The sequence below is a fragment of the Pleurodeles waltl genome, chromosome 10 (genome assembly GCF_031143425.1).
Source record: "Pleurodeles waltl isolate 20211129_DDA chromosome 10, aPleWal1.hap1.20221129, whole genome shotgun sequence".
Classification (NCBI taxonomy): Eukaryota; Metazoa; Chordata; class Amphibia; order Caudata; family Salamandridae; genus Pleurodeles; species Pleurodeles waltl.
In genome coordinates, this window is record NC_090449.1 from 1,064,067,887 (window position 1) to 1,064,088,848 (window position 20,962).

The 20,962-nt window shown below is 49.6% G+C and overlaps 1 protein-coding gene across 2 annotated transcripts in view; it reads left to right on the forward strand.

Moving 5' to 3' along the window:
* RFTN1 (raftlin, lipid raft linker 1) overlaps positions 1–20,962 on the forward strand; it is a 282,797-nt gene that overhangs the window by 244,743 nt on the left and 17,092 nt on the right. For both annotated transcript variants that reach the window (XM_069212084.1, XM_069212085.1), the window contains exons 6-9: positions 1,642–1,842; positions 10,469–10,584; positions 17,520–17,623; positions 20,651–20,732. In XM_069212084.1, coding sequence (XP_069068185.1) covers positions 1,642–1,842; positions 10,469–10,584; positions 17,520–17,623; positions 20,651–20,732 — 503 coding nt within the window. The remainder of the gene's footprint in view (positions 1–1,641; positions 1,843–10,468; positions 10,585–17,519; positions 17,624–20,650; positions 20,733–20,962) is intronic.

A 20,962-nucleotide genomic window follows, 5' to 3' on the forward strand; every position in this document is an offset into this window, starting at 1 on the left:
CTTCATCTGCTTCCTACCTACCACCAACACATCTACCCTCTACCACCCACCTCTTCATCTGCTCCCTACCTACCACCAACCCATCTACCCTCTACCACCCAACTCTTCATCTGCTCCCTACCTACCTCCAACCCATCTACCCTCTACCACCCACCTCTTCGACTGCTTCCTACCTACCACCAACCAATCTATCCTCTACCACCCACCTCTTCTTCTGCTTCCTACCTACCACTAACCCATCCACCCTCTACCACCCAAAACTTCGACTGCTTCCTACCTACCACCAACCCATCTACCCTCTACCACCCACCTCTTCATCTGCTTCCTACCTACCACCAACACATCTACCCTCTACCACCCACCTCTTCATCTGCTCCCTACCTACCACCAACCCATCTACCCTCTACCACCCAACTCTTCATCTGCTCCCTACCTACCTCCAACCCATCTACCCTCTACCACCCACATCTTCATCTGCTTCCTACCAACCACCAACCCATCTACCCTCTACCACCCACCTCTTCATCTGCTCCATACCTACCACCAACCCATCTACCCTCTACCACCCACCTCTTCATCTGCTTCCTACCAACCACCAACCCATCTACCCTCCACCACCCAACTCTTCATCTGCTTCCTACCAACCAATCTACCCTCTACCACCCACCTCTTCACCTCCTTCCCACCTACCACCAACCCATCTACCCTCTACCACCCACCTCTTCGACTGCTCCCTACCTACCCCCAACCCATCTACCCTCTACCACCCACCTCTTCATCTGCTCCCTACCTACCCCCAACCCATCTACCCTCTACCACCCACCTCTTCGACTGCTTCCTACCTACCACCAACCCATCTACCCTCTACCACCCACCTCTTCATCTGCTTCCTACCTACCCCCAACCTATCTACCCTCTACCACCCACCTCTTCATCTGCTTCCTACCTACCACCAACCCATCTGCCCTCTACCACCCAGCTCTTCATCTGCTTACCACCTACCACCAACCCTCTACCACCCACCTCTTCACCTCCTTCCTACCTACCACTAACCAATCTACCCTCTACCACCCACCTCTTCATCTGCTTCCAACCTACCACCAATCAAACTACCCTCTACCACCCACATCTTCGACTGCTTCCTACCTCCCATCTACCCAACTACCCTCTCATTCCCGCCTCTTCACCTGCTTCCTACCTACCACCTTCCATCTGCCATCTACCTGCCACCTCCCCATCTATCGTTTACCTCCTGATTTCCTATCCATTCAGTACTTGGCAGTTCTCCATCTACCCTCTACCAGTCGGCTGGGTATGTGCACTCTCCCTGCTGGCTCGCCATCTCCCCTCTACATGCAGTCTTTCCACCTACTGTCTACCAGCCGTCTCCACATCTACCCTCTACCTGCCACCACCCTATATCACATCAACATGCCACCTCCACCTCCCTATCTGCCCTCAAACTGCCACCTCCTAATCTACCCTCCAGCTGCCATCTACCCTCTAGCTACCCCCTCTAATTCTACCCTCTAGCTGCCCCCTCCCACTCTACCTTCTACCTACCACCCCTCGCCTACCCCGTACATGCCCTTAGAGAGCTAGGGGGTGTCCACTAACAATGTCTCTGTGCTCACTTTTCAGAACCTGAGGTCTTCGCCGTCTACAACAAGCCGCAGACCAGTCGCCGACATGACTACTACTCAGTCCGTGTGCCCATCCGGGCCCGCCAGAACGGCCAGTCCACCGGCACCCTGGAAGCCAACTGGCTGGAGCACATGACTGAGCATTTCAAGAGGGGGGCCTCGCTGGTCAGCACAGCCTTTTATCCCGGCATGGTAAATGGTATGCAGTTCACGCCAATGTCGTGGTCAGTGTTCCCAGTACAAACCTTCCATGAGTCAGGCACAGGCAACCCCAAGCGGCCTGGGGCAAAGAACTGCAGGGCAGGAGGAGGTTCTTGGCACTGACAGGGGTTTCTCTCAGAAACAAAATCCACTTAAACATCCAGCTCCAATTGAACTAAGGGCCTGATTTACAGCTTGGCAGAGGGGGTTACTCTGTCACTACCGTGATGGATATCTCATCCAATGAAACCCGTCCACTGAGTTTTAACTCAGGCCCTAAGTCTTACCCTGAACATGGCTTACGTAGGCCACATGCTCCCTGAGGGAGGCAACTGGAAGTCACAAAACTCCATTCAGATTTCCTGTGTTTCTGCACCCACAGCACTTTTACAGTGTGCGGCCAACTCTCCAGAACCTCAAGCCCTACAAGAGCATATCTATGCAGGGGGTGCATGTGTATGGTCCTGTTGGGCCGACACTCCAACCTTGTGTCCCAAATTGGAAAAAAACAGCCCTTCAAGGGCCTGTCTGTACAAAATAGCAGCTGCGGGCGCCACAAATATCAAGGTGCGGGGAGGGGGGCGACGGGGGACGATAGACGAACAACGGTTAAAAAAAAAATACTTACTGTTTTTGTTGCGCCGCCCGTCTCCCGCCATCTAGCTCCTCTTGTGGTGTCCCAGCTTTCACTGGGACACCAGAAGAGGCTCCCCAGCAATCCAGGCACTGCTTTCATGCTAAACGAAGCATGAAAGCAGTGTCAGGACTGGTCTGAGCGTCTCGGACTGCCACTCCAACACAGCCCTGGAGTCAGTGCAGTTTCTCCAGCCTGGCTGTCAACACAGCCGAGCTGGAGAAACGTAAGTGTGCACGTGTGTTTCGCCAGCCTGAAATGGCTGGCCAAACACACATGCGCATTTATGTGCTCTCTCTGCTCCTCCCACCTCCTGTGGCCCTGCCGCGCCCCTCCCTGCACTGCTGACTGAGCCAGCAGCTGAAAAATAAAAATAAAAGTGAAATTGTCATTTTATTTTTTATCTGGTGGCTCAGCCGGGGTGGGGGGGTGACGCTTCTCCGCCATTGTGGAGGACCCGCCCCTGCAGAATAGTCTAATGTGTACAAGTCTGACCAACACCAGCGCAATAACAATGCATGCACAAGGTGTCCCTCAAGCAAGAGGGTCCATGTGCACAAGAACGCAGAGGGCTGACACACTGACACTGCATCCCTAAGATACCCCTCAAGGCTGCAGAGGGCTGATACTGCATCCCCAAGGTACCCTTTGTGCAAGAAAGTCCATGTGCATGTGGCTGCAGAAGGCCGACCCACTGACACTGCATGTACAGGGTACCCCTCGTGCAAGAGGGTCCTGTGCACAAGGCCGCAGAGGGCTGACACACTGACACTGCATCCTTAAGATACCCCTTAAGGCTGCAGAGAGCTGATACTGCATCCCCAAGGTACCCTTTGTGCAAGAGAGTCCATGTGCATGTGGCCGCAGAAGGCTGACACACTAACACTGCATGTACAGGGTACCCCTTGTGCAAGAGGGTCCTGTGCACAAGGCCGTAGAGGGCTGACACACTGATAATGCATGCCCAAGGTACTCCTTGTGCAAGAGGGTCCTGTGCATGAGGCCGCAGAGAGCCGACACTGACACTACATGCCCAAGGTACCCCTAGTGCAAGAGGGTCCTGTGCACAAGGCCGTAGAGGGCTGACACACTGACACTGCATGCCCAAAGTACCCCTCGTGTAAGAGGGTCCTGTGCATGAGGCCACAGAGGGCCGACACTGACACTACATGCCCAAGGTACCCCCCTCGTGCAAGTTGGTCCTGTGCACAAGGCCGCACAGGGCCGACACACTGACCCTGCATGCCCAAGGGAGCTCTCGTGCCAGAGGGTCCTGTGCCTGAGGCTACAGAGGGCTGACACACTGACACTATATGCCCCAGATACCCCTTGTGCAAGAAGATCCTGTGCACAAGGCTGTAGAGGGCTGACACACTGACACTACATGCCCAAGAGACCTCTTGTGCAAGAGGGTCCTGTGCACAAGGCCGTAGAGGGCTGACACATTGACACTGCATGCCCAAAGTACCCCTTGTGTAAGAAGGTCCTGTGCATGAGGCCGCAGAGGGCCCACACTGACACTACATGCCCAAGGTACTCCTCGTGCAAGACGGTCCTGTGCACAAGGCCGCACAGGGCCGACACACTGACACTGTGTGCCCAAGGGACCTCTCATGCCAGAGTGTCCTGTGCCTGAGGCTACAGAGGGCTGACACTACATGTCCAGGGTACCCCTCGTGCAAGACGGTCCTGTGCACAAGGCCTTAGACGGCGGACACACTGACACTGCACGCCCAAGGGACCTCTCCTGCAAGAGGGTCCACATGAACAAGGCCACAGAGGGCTGACAAACTGACACTGCACGCCCAAGGGACCTCTCCTGCAAGAGGGTCCTGTGCACAAGGCCGTAGAGGGCTGACACACTGACACTGAGCACCCACGGGACCTCTTGTGCAAGTGGGTCCTGTGCACATGGTCACAGAAGGCCAGCACACTGACACTACATGCCCAGGGTACCCCTCGTACAAGACAGTCCTGTGCACAAGGCCGCACAGGGTCGACACACTGACACTGAGCGTCCAGGGGACCTCTCGTGCAAGAGGTTCCTGTGCACATGGCCACAGAGGGCCGACACTGACACTACATGCCCAGGGTACCCCTCGTGCAAGATGGTCCTGTGCAGAAAGCTGCAGAGGGCCAACATGCTGACACTGCATGCCTAAGGTATCCCTCGTACAAGAGGGTCCTGTGCACAAGGCTGTAGAGGGCTGACACACTGACAATGCATGCCTAAGGTATCCCTCAAGGCCGCAGAGGGCTGATACTGCGCGCTCAAGATACCCCTCGTGCAAGAGAGTCCATGTACATGAGGCTGCAGAAGGCCAACACACTGACACTGCATGTACAGGGTACCCCTCGGGCAAGACGGTCCTGTGCACAAGGCTGCAGAAGGCTGACACCCTGATACTGCATGCCCAAGGTACTCCTTGTGCAAGAGGGTCCTGTGCACAACGTCGCAGAGGGCTGACACACTGACACTGCATCCTTAAGATACCCCTCAAGGCTGCAGAGGGCTGATACTGCGCACCCAAGGTACCCTTTGTGCAAGAGAGTCCATTTGCATGTGGCCGCAGAAGGCTGACACACTAACACTGCATGTACAGGGTACCCCTCGTGCAAGAGGGTCCTGTGCACAAGGTCGCAGAGGGCTGACACACTGACACTGCATGCCCAAGGTACTCCTTGTGCAAGAGGGTCCTGTGCATGAGGCCTCAGAGGGCCGACACTGACACTACATGCCCAAGGTATCCCTAGTGCAAGAGGGTCCCGTGCACAAGGCCGTACAGGGCTGACACTGCATGCCCAAAGTACCCCTTGTGTAAGAGGGTCCTGTGCATGAGGCTACAGAGGGCCGACACTGACACTACATGCCCAAGGTACCCTCCTCGTGCAAGACGGTCCTGTGCACAAGGCCGCACAGGGCCGACACACTGACACTTCATGCCCAAGGGAGCTCTTGTGCCAAAGGGTCCTGGGCCTGAGGCAGCAGAGGGCCGACACACTGACATTATATGCCCCAGATATCCCTTGTGCAAGAAGATCCTGTGCACAAGGCTGTAGAGGGCTGGCACACTGACACTACATGCCCAAGAAACCTCTCATGCAAGAGGGTCCCGTGCACAAGGCCGTAGAGGGCTGACACATTGACCCTGCATGCCCAAAGTACCCCTTGTGTAAGAAGGTCCTGTGCATGAGGCCGCAGAGGGCCGACACTGACACTACATGCCCAAGGTACTCCTCGTGCAAGACGGTCCTGTGCACAAGGCCGCACAGGGCCGACACACTGACACTGCGTGCCCGAAGGACCTCTCATGCCAGAGTGTCCTGTGCCTGAGGCTACGGAGGGCCGACACTGACACTACATGCCCAAGGTACCCCTCGTGCAAGACGGTCCTGTGCACAAGGCCTTAGACGGCGGACACACTTACACTGCACGCCCAAGGGACCTCTCCTGCAAGAGGATCCACATGAACAAGGCCACAGAGGGCTGACACACTGACACTACATGCCTAAGGGACCTCTTGTGCAAGAGGGTCCTGTGCACAAGGCCATAGAGGGCTGACACACCTGACACTGAGCACCCAAGGGACCTCTTGTGCAAGAGGGTCCACATGAACAAGGCCACAGAGGGCTGAGACACTGACACTGCATGCCTAAGGGACCTCTTGTGCAAGAGGGTCCTGTGCACAAGGCCGTAGAGGGCTGACACATTGACACTGCATGCCCAAAGTACCCCTTGTGCAAGACGGTCCTGTGCACAAGACCGCACAGGGCCGACACACTGACACTGCATGCCCAAGATACCCCTCGTGCAAGAGGGTCCTGTGCACAAGGCGGTAGAGGACAGACACACTGACACTACATGCTCAAGGGACCTCTCATGCAGGAGGGTCCTGTGCATGAGACCACAGAGGGCTGACACACTGACACTATATGCCCACGATACCCCTTGTGGAAGAGGGTCCACATTTCACAAGGCTGCTGAGGTCCAACAAGCTGACAATGCAGGTAATCCATGTGCATGCCCAAGGTAATCCATGTGCAATAGAGTCCATGTGCACAAGCTGCCGAGGGTCCACACTGCATGCCCAAGATACACTTTGTGCAAGAGGGTCCATGTCCACGAGGCCGCAGAGGGCCGACACACTGACACTACATGCCCAAGAGACCTCTCGTGCAAGAGGGTCCATGTCCACGAGGCCGCAGAGGGCCGACACACTGACACTGCATGCCCAAGATACACTTTGTGCAAGAGGGTCCATGTCCACGAGGCCGCAGAGGGCCGACACACTGACACTGCGTGCCCAAGGCAATCCATGTGCAAGAGGGCCCTCCGAGGCTCACTTCTTGCCAGTAGTTTGTTGTGCCAAGGGACTGGTGATGTACACCTGCCCCCAACACCCCATATTATGTGCCATAGTGACCAAAAGAAAAAGCGTCCAAAGCCACAGGCTCCATAGGGAAGACTTCTGCCAACCCAGTGGTTTGAGCCAAACTGGCCAAAGCTCGCTAATTCCTCCAGAGGGCCCATGTGCCTCGGCTGCCCAGGGTGGACCTCAGGAGTGGTTTGGAAACCTGTTATTCCACTGACTTGGACTCATCACCTCGCCCAGTCACTCTACCCATCACCCCTACGCTGTGGGTCAAACTGCCCAGCCTGTGCATGAAACATCTGGGGATGGGGAAGTTTACTGAAATAAATCAGGGGGAATTTCATTCCTTTTCAATTTACATAAGCACATTTTCCATGCAGCTCCATCATTGGAGGGGGATTGGGGACAAATAAATGTCCAAAAAGTGATTTTCCCATTTTAACCGCTATCTTTGCTCTGTGCCACAGAATAAATGCAGAATGAAATGACCCCAAACTTGGCATGAAAGTAGAACTTTACTCCAAGGAGTGGCTATGCTGTTTTTGGTGCCAATGCATTCAGCAGTTTTTGAAAAATTATCTTTCAGCAAATGTTTTGGGTGGGCTTGAAAGGGTTAAAAATTTAGCTACATCTGCACTGATAATCCACAGATAGTTATCAGGTTCAAGTGTCTTCTGCTGACTTAAATAAAAAAAAGATACTCACATCTGATTGGATGGGGAACATTTCTTTTCTCCTCCATCTTTTATTTTTGGTTCTGGTTCTGCAGACCCGAAGTCATATTTGCGGACCCAGAGGCTCAAACTGGTTGTTTGCAACAGAAACAGAATCAGTTGCAGTCAATATTAAAGGACGAGGGCTTACTCCCTGCATCCTGAAACAAAAATGCAAAGCGTGTTTGAGGAGTGAGGGGCAGCATCAGCTGGCTCAGGTGGTTGGCTGCCAAAGGGACACCCATTAGGATTTTTTTTTTAAAGCTTTTGCTGAGCTGCTTGTGCACCCCAGGCCAGTGCTCTAAGACCCAGGTTAGAACCCCTCTGGTTTGGTTAGAACCCCTCTGGTTTGCAAACCAGGTTCAGGGTCTGCAAACCCGAAAAAGAGGCCCGTCTCTGCTTAACCCCCTGAATGCCAACACAAGGCCAGCACAATGCCCTGTGACCAACCCCTGCTGCGCACGAGCTTTGGCTGTACAAGAGGTTTGGCTCCTTAGGTAGGTGGATGGAGGGCCTGGCCATGGGCCAGGCCTGTTGCCAATGGTGTGCACAGCAAGGGTTGGCCACTAAGCAATTATGTGGCTGCAGGGCCTGCCAGGGGGTTTGCGGCCTGAGGTGTGTTACGCGCAGGGCTTGGTTGCAGGCCGTGGGCCAGGCTGTCTGGGCCGTCTCTGTTGGGCATGGCCGGAGGCTGAGTTTAGCGATGGTTTTGCCCCATATGACAGGTTGGATGCAGAACCTGGCTGCTGCCAAATAAGGGGCAGGGTGAGCAGACTTTGACCCCAGGCCTTAACATAGGGTCTTTCAAAGGACCCAACACACTTAAATTGTGCTTATTATCACCAGTCTAAGAACTGGGGGGAGACCCCTAAAACACAAGATCCCTTGAATTTGCTTTCCATAGTCACAGTCTCAGGAACTGAGACTCTTGACTAGGAAACTTTTGGGACCCGGTTGGGTCCCCATGCAGAGCCACGGTCTCAGGTTTGGGACTGCTTGTCACGTCTTGGTACCTAGACCTGCTGAAAGCCTACACCCCCCGAGCTACTACATGGATGAGCAATGGAAACCTATCGCTTGCTGATGGAATCTGTGGAACAGTGTAGAAAGGGAGTGAAAGAGAAACTCAGGACTGACGTGTGTTCTGGATTCGGTTCTTCACCGGTGGGGAGCAGTACTGGGAGGTGTAATTTGGCAGGAGTTTGGTACGTTACTGAACGGGCTGTAAGGTAAATTGGATACGGCAGGTGAGTATTTGCTGCATCCCAACTAGAAATAGGTGTAGTAAGGCTTTCTGAAACCAGTAAGCCTGTGTACCACATATATATATATATATATCTTAATACATATAGTGGTGGTCACCACTAGGTAGTTATAGTTAGGACCTAGGGCTAGATTTACAAGGCCATATCGCCACCACAGCGTCACTTAGCAACACTCAAGTGGCGCAATGCCCTGCGCCTATTTACAAGGTGGCGTTAAGCCACTTTTTGTGGCTTAAGACCACCTTGTAAATACAACCTTTTCACACTTAGCACTTTGCATAGAAGGGGCGTGCAATGGCTGTTCCTGTGGGAGTGCCACAGCAACTCTCATTGCATTTTGACGCTGCTTTAGATTTACGATATTTCGTAAACCTGAGGCCCCGCCAAAATCTAACACCACCCCAGGGGTGGCGTTAGAGTGGCGCAACGAGGAGAAATGCTTTAATTTCTCCTCATTTTTTGCTCTTTCTATGTGTGCTGCATTCCGCAGGACACATAGAAAGAGCATATTGCCATGCACAAAAGCAATCTCCCCCTCAATGCAGCCATCCTTGCACCATGGCGCAAGGGTGGCTGCATTGGTGCTCAGCAGCAAATTGAGGCAGAAGAATAAGCGCTGGCCCTCAAAAATAAGTGTTGGAGCTCCGCACCTGAAACAACAAGCACAAATTAAGCACTGCACACAGGTGTTGGGACAGGAAGGCTGTGTTTCTGCAGTGTGCGCACAGATGTGAGGGCAGGAGGGCTGTGTTTGTGCCTGTGCGCACACAGATGTGAGGGCAGGGGGGCTGTGTTTGTGCCAGTGTGCACACAGATGTGAGGACAGGAGGGCTGTGTTTGTGCCAGTGTGCACACAGATGTGAGGGCAGGCGGCTGTGTTTGTGCAGTGTGCACACAGATGTGAGGGCAGGAGGGCTGTGTTTGTGCCAGTGTGCACACAGATGTGAGGGCAGGGGGGGCTGTGTTTCTGCAGTGTGCACACAGATGTGAGGGCAGGAGGGCTGTGTTTGTGCCAGTGTGCACACAGATGTGAGGGCAGGAGGGCTGTGTTTGTGCCAGTGTGCACACAGATGTGAGGGCAGGGGGGCTGTGTTTCTGCAGTGTGCACACAGATGTGAGGGCAGAAGGGCTGTGTTTGTGCCAGTGTGCACACAGATGTGAGGGCAGGAGGCTGTGTTTCTGCAGTGTGCACACAGATGTGAGGGCAGGAGTGCTGTGTTTGTACCAGTGTGCACACAGATGTGAGGGCAGGGGGATGTGTTTGTGCCAGAGTGCACACAGATGTGAGGGCAGGGGGCTGTGTTTGTGCCAGTGTGCACACAGATGTGAGGGCAGGAGGGCTGTGTTTGTGCCAGTGTGCACACAGATGTGATGGCAGGAGGGCTGTGTTTCTGCAGTGTGCTCACAGGTGTTGGGACTGCTTTCTGATTGGCCAGGTTCACCAATATCACGTGTGGTCTGTTAAATCCGTAGGAGAGGACCACGAACTGAAAAAGGCCACAATAAATACATCCTGGTTGCCAAACATCCATACAGATGGGAGTTGTGCTGATAACTCCCTGTTTCCCGGGCTTTATCCCTGTGCACATAGCACATGGCCTACAAAAGGTTAACCAATCTACTGTGTTTTCCTTCACAGATGTGTCCCCAGGCCCAACAGATGGTGTGTTCATTTTTGAGGACTGCCCTGAAGCTGATAACAAAGCCGCCAGGGGCTTTGACGCGATTGTGGTCGAGCAGCTGACCATCATGGAGGTGAGTGTGTGCGCATGCGTGGAGCCAAGGGTACTATGCGCAGGGTGGGTGGTCCTTCACCTTGACCATAAGTGACGTCCCTGGTGGCATGTTCGGAGGGGATGGGTCTACAGGTGTGCTGCTGTGCCTGTAAATGTGAGGCGCAAGCATGAATGTATGTCTCACCCCGGGACACAAGTCAGTGGGTAATACTGTGGGTAATAAAGTCCCCTACAGACCAGATGAACAGGACAGAGCGTAATTATAAACTAGTTGGTCTCTGCTCCCACACAGAAGAAGGAGGGACAAAGAGGCATGACTGACCACTAGCAAGCAAGGATTTTTAAATGACACTGAAAGTAACAAATGAAATCGCTGGAAGCCCACAGATGAAGTATACTTAAAAGTATACAAGAGGTCGTACACTTACGCTCAACCTAAAAAACACTTACTTTCGAGAGGAGATGCATTCGTCTCCCCTCTGTCCTCGTCCTCTTCCAGCTGCACACAGGCTCCCAGGTAATCACGATGCTGCTGTCACCAGCATGACAGCAGCATTGTGATTGGTCTGAGTGGCCTGCTTCGCTGCTCAGACTGGGAGTGGGAGCCTGTGCATCTTCTCCACTTGGCTGTGCAATACAGCCGGGTGGAGAACATGCAAAGTGTGCAAGTCTGTTTGGCCGGCCAAATATGGCCAGCCAAACAGACATGTGCACTTTATGGTGCACATACCCCTCCTCCAGCTCTCCGCCAGCTCTCTACAGCCCAGTCCCACCCCACCCCCTTACTCCCAGGAAAAATAAAATGATAATAACATAGCATACGTTATTATCATTTTATTTTTCCTTTTTCCCAAAAATCCAGCAGGGCGATGCCCCTCCGCCTTAGCGGAGGAGCGTCCACTAGGCTAGAACCTTTTAATATACTGTAGGTGAAGCAGTGCTGCATAAATGGGGGCCTGACTCACAAAGGTAAACCTACCCTTTTGTGTAAGTTAAGGTTTGTTTTGGAATTCACAAACACAGAGTTAATAGTAAGTTTATGACTGCAGAGAACTTTGCACATAAAAATATAGTTTATCTCTAGCCTTTTATGTGCGGAGTTCTCCACCCCAACTGCAGACTCTCTGTAGTCGTAAACTTACTACTAACCTAGTGTTAGTGAATACCAAAACAAACATAAACTTACAGAAAGTCTGAGTTTACCTTTGTGACTCAGGCCCGGGACTCCCTTCCGAACGGGGAGCTGGTGCAGAAGGTAGGGTATCCATCTGGCTGCTGAGTTCTGAATGATTTGTAATTTGGCCAACAAGGCCACCGAAACGCCAGGATAAAATGCATTCCTATAATCGATGGTGGACACAATGAGACCTTGAATGAGTGACTTTCGCGTCTTGAGTGGAAGATATCTGAAAATCTTCTCCAGGGCTTTAAGAAGACCAAAGAGGTGGTTTCCACGTGCACCCTTGATGAGACATTGACAGTGTATGATCAGGAGAGACCCAGATCCTGGACCACGTGTGAAGTCCTGGTGACCACCCCCTAGTTCCCAAGGTGACCACCCCTTGCATGGCTGTTGCAACACAAAAAGATGATGATGGACGAAATGCTGAACATTGTCAAACATTCACCCCCAGTCACAGATCTGGGTTAAACCCTTCATTGTTGGTGCTCACCGTGCCACCCCAGTTTGGAACCCGACATATGCAAATCAGTCTTGACAGATCATCTGCTCTTTTTACAACTGCACAGCTGTTGTTTGGAAAGAAGCGCCCCTGTCAGGGTGGAGCCGGAGACCGTTCACATGAATCCATGACAGATTCACTCTCATATAGGCCTAGGAATCGGTTTGCTAGTCGGAGACATTGTCAGGGATGGTGAATATAACTTGGGTGTCTTCCATGTGTGAGTCTCAAAGCCAAACGTGCGGATTAGTGAGACCCATATTATAAGGAGTTTGGATAAGTTCAGAGCGTCCATAAAACAGGTGCACATAAATGTGTGAGGTCCGAGAGGCTCTGCTGACCCCTTCGTCAATGACACTGCAGAATGCTGTTAGTCAATAAATCAGGCAAGCAGTGAGAGTCAATGTGAAATACTTTCTGGGACGCAGCAGCCTGCAGACAGGCTCCATAGGTGGCGGGCTCCAATCACAATGTGTCACATAAGTGTTTATACTTTTCAATATGTCTTGCTCAAGCTACACAGCCAATCCGAGCATTTTACCTGGCTTAAGGCGAATCGTGTATTGACAACAGACATTTAATTATATTTACACATGACCGGTGCTTAATTACTGGTGGGGCATCCGCACTTATTTTTCTACCTCAAGCATTTACTGCGAACAAAAGCCTCAGATGGGAAAGACGGAGGAAGAGAAAAACGGAAAAGCGTCACAAAGGGAGAAAGCAGAAAGCTGCAAGAGTGAGCGGAAGGGGCAGGGAGAGGCTGTAAATGGATTAAAGAGGCCGGAGATGTCTTCAGCATTAAGCTGCCTCAGTATTTTCTACTCACACACTTAAATGCAGCCGCGTGTTTAAGAGGAGAGCTTTGAGCACCGGCACGTTTTTATTTACAAATTAAGCAGTGACATGACCTATGAATTTGACAGTTGACACACACACTCAAAACCTAATGAGACCCTTATTTCTCAAGGCTTTGCTGTCACTGCAAGGTCAGCGGAGATCTTTAGACTTTTTGCAAACTTCTTGCAGACCCAGAGCTGCAGTGACCAGGAGTTGAAAGGCCTCCCCTGCTCCATGCAGGGACAGAAGACAGTTTGTCAAAGTCATCTTCGTCAAGCACATAGTTCTTGGTGGCTCGTGTGTGCAACACAACTAGAGCCCGGGACACCTGTGGTCCTGGCGACCCTCACAGCAGTGGTGCCCACCGTGCCTCGGGCAGGGTAAAAGCAGTGACCGCCGTTCCCCGACCTCCTGTTGCTTTCTGCAGAGAATGGCTTTTGCACCAGGCCCAAAACTCACCCCTCTGCCGGCCCTGCCGCCGCTGGGGGGGGGAGATCACACTCCTGGGCACGAGAAGCCCCGGGAAGATGCCCACCATGAGGAAGAGGGGTTTGATTGGAGCTTTCATACTCAAAGCAAATTATTTTGTGCGACATAAAAAATGTGCACTTATATAGTTTACAAAAAATATAGAAAAAAGAAACGGTGGTGTTGGTATTACGGTCAAAGCGTGAGGTTGTTTTTGCATTTCTTTCATTCATTGAAGACAGGAAGGAGTTTTTATATCACAAGCACGTCATGCTCATGTTCTTCTTCATAAATGATACTATTTATAGTTTATTATTCTACCGAACCTTTAACAGCTCTGCTTACCCTCCCCCCGGGTCCCTTCGCAAGTAAATAAAATTACTGGGGTCCCTGAAATGACCTGTAGGTAGTATCAGAGACTTGCTTTCAGGCAGGAGCTTCTGCGAGGTATCAGTGATGGGGCGGTTCCGTCTGAGCCCAAACAGCCAATCAGAGTCAAGCCTGGCATGCGACCTGCCCTGCGGGCGCTGCCAACCCTTCAGAGGCACCAGCCTGCCAGGAGCGTCCTCTGTTTCTACCTCTCAGTCACCTGCCCACGTGAGGGGGGTCAGTGGAACTCAGTTCTAGCGCCATGAAGCCGAGAGCAACACTGGTGAGTACATACTACTGATGGCTGTCTGTAGGCAGGGTTGTGCGATTTTTGCACAATTAGCTTTTTTGTAATTAAGTGAAATTTCAGAAAAGTTATGCAAAATTACACATACTTACGCAAAATGTAAAGTTGGCATTTGGCGCTATATTTTAGTATCCATTTCAGAAAGGGGAGCATTCTGAATGTTGGACCCAGAGCTTTAAGTGGCTGGGTCCAACATTATCAATATTTTACACGAGGAAGCGGTTGTTGTTACTTATTTATCTTATGCAACTTACAACCGTTGACAAAGCCAATAGTCTTGGCTTGTTGTATATGTAATACTACTTGTTGTATTATATATCTGGATGCAACAACAAAAAGAAGCAGAAAAATACCAGTCGTGGGGCACACGATGCCAAGCACAGATTTTGAGCTTGTGTTCTTAGGCCACGCCCTCAATTACATCAACCACGCCCCTTTCAGAGACCCCTCCCCCCTCCAGTTTTTTCATCCTACTTAAAGCCCTGCTTGGACCTCCTCAGATCTGTCCACAGTGTGTGGCTCTTTTCGTATTCCAGTGATATGGATTCACAGGAGAGTTCTTCCATGGATTCACAGGAGAGTTCTTCGCCCCAGTTTCAGTGACCTCATTACAGAGTACTTCCTTCCGCCTAAACTTAGTCCCACGCGCCCTTTCCCAATGCATGTCACTTTCAGCAGCTTCCCTTCCATGCAGAAGCAATTCACCTACTTCAACAACCCGTGGATGAAACGCAGTTTGAAGCAGAAAGAGACATATGGTCCTGGGAACCACGAGGGTCCTTCTTGAGGGCGTGGGTGCACTTACCAACCCAGACTAATCAAGTCTGTTACAAAAATCTGTAGTTAGGGAAACCTTGGGCACAAGGATCCCTAAAGTACATCTTGTGGAAGCCAGGCTACACTCTACCACATGCAGGCGTTAGTGACTCCAGACAACCTACTACCCAGGAGCCAGGCAGGTGCCCTCTCACCTGGGCCTGTGGCACTGAGCACCTGGCGATGCCCAGTGCCAGCCTCACATGAAACATCCAGAAGTGATGCTAACATTGTCATGGCATACATTAATAAAAGGCAGCTAAACAACTGAAAAAAGTGTTAAGATGTATTTGTTTATGAAGGTTAGAAAGTCATTTAATAGCCTTATTAACAGGGACAATATGTGAACCAGGACAGAAACTGGGCTGAAAAGTTCAATGTACATTCCTCAGCACTGCACATACAACACGTTTTATCATATCAGGTTTGTATAAGTTAGTTTCAGTGGTGCTGGCCAGAGTTGGAAAAATAAGACACATTTTGATCACGTCGTTATGCAATTAGAAGCTGCAAATTGATACATTCACTCCGCCTTTCCCAGTTTTAGGGGATAGCTCCTAAAACCATCCTTTCACAGACTAGGTGTGAGGAGCGTTGATGTGCGAATGTCTGTTTATGTCAAATATATGAAACTTAACAAGTCTGAATATAAGATGCTGATGAAATTAATCAAGACGGCTGAACTGAGCTGAGTGAAAATTTAACGCCCGAGGATGATTTATTTGACAAAATCGGATAAAAAAAATGAATTGGTATGTACTACAGCAGAATCTAAACAAGCTGGTGTCACCTGTGAAGGCTTGGATGTCTTACGGTATATGTTTGAATAGATAATAAATACTTATTTAACTGGCAATTTAATTTTGAACATTAATTCTTTTATTCAATCCATTTATTCTTGTAGGATTAAATAGTAGCCCTTTTATTTATAAACGACCTGTATATTTGTAATTTGCAGATTAAGTACAGTGATGAATGCCAGATTATCAATTCTGAAGTCCATTAAAAAAAAGTACTTGACCGTTTATTATTCCTCCCAAGAGAAACCACATCTTCACAGAATTTAAAATCACAGTCAAAGGAAAATGGGGCTGATTTAGATATCGGCAAACGGATTACTCTGTGACTATGGTGATGCATGTCTTGTCTGCTGAAATATAGATCCCGTTACTTCCTATGTGATTTATATTTAGGCGGACGGGATATCCATCACTATTGTGGCTTCACTATTGTGGCAGAGTAACTCTTCCTCCAAAATCTAGATCAGGCTTTAAGTCATTTAATTTTTGCTTATTACAAATTTCTTGATGGAAGGATGTGAAGTTCACACGGGCGATCTCCTGATACAGGACAAATGATCAGCAACACGCTTATGGTATCTATGTGCCAGAGCTGACAGCAGCCGATCTAGTTCTCCGATAGGACAATACTGCAACCATGTGTTATCTAAATGTGAAGGTCAAGCTGATGTCCATGATCCTGTCGAGGAGGGGAGACAGAATATGGCATAGACTGTTGTTTCAAAACAAAGCATCGCTGTGCATCGCCAACAGACCTCACAATACCAGAGCAGAGCATCATTACAGACCTCTCCTACAGGAGTGAGTTCTGCAGACCAGTCAACTCAAACAAAACATTCACCCTGTGAGGAGGGGGTGGGGCCTCGTTCCAAGAAGTACCTCAAAGGCACTTTTGCCAAAGTCCCATTCCAAATTCCCCCTCCAAAGAAAGAGAAAAAAACCTTGTTAGATGTCGGCTGTTGAAAGTCTATGAAAATGAGCTGAAAATGCAAAACTGCAAACATAGAGGCACACGTTAAGGTAAAATAGTGCATATCTTTCATTGGTGGTTTATAGTCCATATATAAATATCTTGATCATGTAAAGATGAAACATCAAAGTCCAAACACATTGTCATGAAGATAATCTGATCATATGGTAAGCAGATACAAAACGTTGCAGTTCTTCTGTGTGGTTCAACCAGTCTGTAGTTTATCGCAACCGTTACTCGTGGCTATAATTTATAATTTTTCATCATCTGTCATTGCCTCAACATTTATAGGCTAATACGACGCGAGGCATTGTGTTGGAGCTCCTCCATTATGACGTTCAAACTCATTAGTTGGCTAAAGAACGGATATTGCATCAGCCCTGAGGAAGTCGTTGGGTTATTCCCTTAGATGAAACACGTGTTGGCTGTGGTGTATTTGAAATCCAACGTCTATACACACAACATCTATATACATAGAAGGACAAGAATTGTGCTTGAGACAAATACACTACAGACTGGTTGAACCACACAGAAGAACTGCGACGTTTTGTACCTGCTTACCATGTGATCAGATTCTCTTCATGACAATGTGTTTTGGACCTCACTTGTGATGATTGTCCACTTATGAATTGACAGAATGAGCATGCTTTTCTATTTTTTTGTTCACCTCCATGAAGTTTTAACGTGAATCCTACTCCGCAGGGGACCAACGTGCAAACCGACTATGTCCCGCTGCTGAACTCTTTGGCCGAATATGGATGGCAGCTGAAATGTGTGCTACCGACTCCAATTGTGAAGACAGACAGGTATGTAGGCGGCCACCGCCCTGCACCTGCCCCCTCCTGCATCCTTAGTGTTACCAGGGCCGGACGACTGGGGAACGAGAAGCATTCTGAATCCCTGGTGCATCGCCAGAGTACGATTGTTTGAGGGTGGAGGACTTTCTGAATCTGAGGCTGCCCAACCCGAGCAGAGCCTGGCTTCCTGGTCTACTGCCCGTGCCAGAAAGCTGAAGCTTTGGTTGTAGGCGACCAGGTTCGCCTTGTAGTCTTAGACCAGATAAGTGGAAGTTACTTTCTGGTCACAACTAAACTCACAAAGATCTAATGAATCTAATGAAGTGCTGGTAAATGTTTGTGGCGAGGTTTGAGGATGAGGTGGGTGGAGCCACTGTTAAAAACGTGCAATAGATCCAGGATTGGACAGATGGAACACCCCATTGTGTAAAATGTCCATCTGGTCATACTGACCTGGCTGAGGGACTGTGGTCTTGTTCCCATTTCATTTCTAGGTGATGGTTCTTACACTTCTTCACACTCGACCCCACCTTTACTCACCCTCTGGACTGAGAACATTTTAATTGGGATCTAAGGGCCAGATGTACTTAAATCAGGAATATCGATTTCCTAATGTCTGAAACTAGTTTGAGTTTCATTAGAGATTCCTAGTGGATCGCAAATAGACCTATCTCATGCATATTAATGAGGTATGTCATAATTCTTGACCCATGGGGAATTGCTGCCATCACAGAAAAGGTGGCCTGCTGGGGTCAGCAGACCACCATGTCTGTGATTGCTTTTTAATAAAGCAATCTTTTTAAAATGCAGCCCGTTTTCCATGAAGGAAAACAAGAAGTGTTTAAATAAAGCATGAAAAGTTTCATTTATAATTTTTAAGAGTAGGCAGTGGTCCCTGGGACCACTGCCTGTTCTTAAAAATGTTTTTCTAAACATTCTCAAAGGGCTGTGGGTCCCAAGTGCAACTCTTCCCATTTGCGAATGGGTTATCACCAACCGAATCAGTATGTATTCGCACTTCCAAACTGTGATTCGGTAACACGTTGCCAAATCGCAATTTGGGATTAATACATACCAAAATTCATTTTTCCATCCCTTTTCACAGAATCAGGCCATTTGCGACCAGAAAAATGCTTTATCCATCTGGCCCTATGTTACATCTTCTCTTCAGTTGGGGGAGGCGGGGGCGAGGAGGTACTGAGTTCTCTGGCAGAGCAGCAGGGGGTGCTCAGTATGAATCCACTGTATTTTCCTGAGTCGGTGGCCTTGAACCTGTATATGCCACGAGTACACCATGTTTACAGCAGCCTTTACAACACTGAGGAAGAAGGGAACATAGATAACTATTGAAATAGCCTCAATCACCAACCTTCTGGCAGCCCGGTATGCCTGTCTCACCCATCTCAGGTCTCACCCAGCTCCTCTGAATGAATAACAGGCTAGAGGGTCAGTGACATGCCAGGTCTATGACCATTAATAGCAACTCTCCCTACATAAGAGATAAACTATTTTTTGTTTCCTAAAAAGTTGTCATTTATCGATTGTTCTTCCTTGTCCCTCAGTTCCACCTAAAATATTCCTCACTCCAGTGTAACTGAAGCATCAGATACAATTCTCCCAATCTCTTCTGTAAAATATCCCTCTTCGATGTTTCCGAATGCAAAAGAAAGTGTGAATAACATTGTTTTGCAAAAATAAAGCCTTGCTTTTCTTCACTGTAGATTACGGAAATAATTGAGGGAAAAATAAAAATTAAATAACTCTTCTGAGTAAGTGGTACCATATAAAATTCACATCTTTTGCTTTCACGTAATCCCGCCAAAGTCCGTAAAAATCATGTGAAATTGCATGAGGTGCAAAATCGGTACGTGGCGCTATGTTTTACCATGAGGTGGTTTCCTCACGTCCATTTTGCAAAGCACGCGATTTCTGGTAAAAAAATGAGCACAAGTTCTGTGAACAGCATTGTTGTGTTCTGGTTGTTCACGTTCTCGCTGTGCTCCAGTGTTAAAATTTAGCAATGAACACAGTATAGCTGCGCTACGTGGCCTGGTGGCATAATTTAAGGAATTTTGTATAACAAGCGTAACACGAAATTCGCAAAATAACACAAGATTACGCCAGCATAAGAGAAATGTTGTCAATGCCCAGTCCACATCATATTGTGTTTCATGTCTGTATTTTTATGAAACCTGTCCACAGCAGTTCATGTGGATTCCTTTTCTATATAACTATTTGTATAAATGGGAAAATCTCTCACACTCCCCACCCTCACAGACCCCTCTCAAGCCTTTCTGTTCCATATTTAAAATAACAGCTACAATATTTTCATCTCTCTGTTTTTCTAAGATTTATCATTGTCACCTGGTTTTTGTTGAACAATGTACTCCAAACCGTGTTTTACTGCATACCACTCTGCACTGCTGAAAAATGTGAGCATTGATTAAAATGTGCAAGCCGCCACTCCCATAAGAAGGCCGCCACTCTCACAAGATGGTCGCCGCTCCCTCAAGATGGCTGCTACACCCATTAGATGGCTGCCACACCCATAAGATGCCCGCCACACCCATAAGATGCCCGCCACTCCCATAAGATGGCCGCCACTCTTACAAGATGGTCGCCGCTCCCTCAAGATGGCTGCTACACCCATAAGATGGCTGCCACAACCATAAGATGCCCGCCACACCCATAAGATGGCTGCCACTCCCATACGATGGCCGTCACTTCCATAATATGGCTGTCACTCCCATACAATGGCCGCCACTCCCACAAGATGGCTGCTACTCCTATGAGATGACCGCAACTCCCACAAGATGGCTACCACTCCCATAAGATGGCCGCCACTCCCACAAGATGTCTGCTATTACCATAAGATGGCTGCTACTCCCATAAGATGGCTGACACTCCCACAAGATGTCCGCCATTCCCACAAGATGGCCGCCACTTCTCCAGTCTGTGTTGGCTTGACAGGAGTGCCAGCGAAGGCACTGGTTGTGTTCCCATCCACAGTAAATTCTCTCTCTCTTTGTTTTTCAGTGAAGGGATTGTGACCACCAAGCAGATTGTTTTCCTCCAGAGACCCTTCCTGCCCCACAAGGCCAAGAAGAGGGAGCCCAGGGTGAGTGAGCGTGAATTCCAGCACATGTTGTTCTTGGCTAAAGATAGTGATGCAGTCGCAGGGCTGTGGGAATGTCAAGAGACTGGCAGATTGCAGAGCCTTCGCAGCTGGTCCAAGCTGTGCATTAGGGGCAGCGGCTAGTATAATATGCTGATATCCCCAGAGGGCTGCAGGGCAGGGGGTGATTTCGCAACAGGACAGACTGCCATTTCTGCTGGGGATGATTTTGG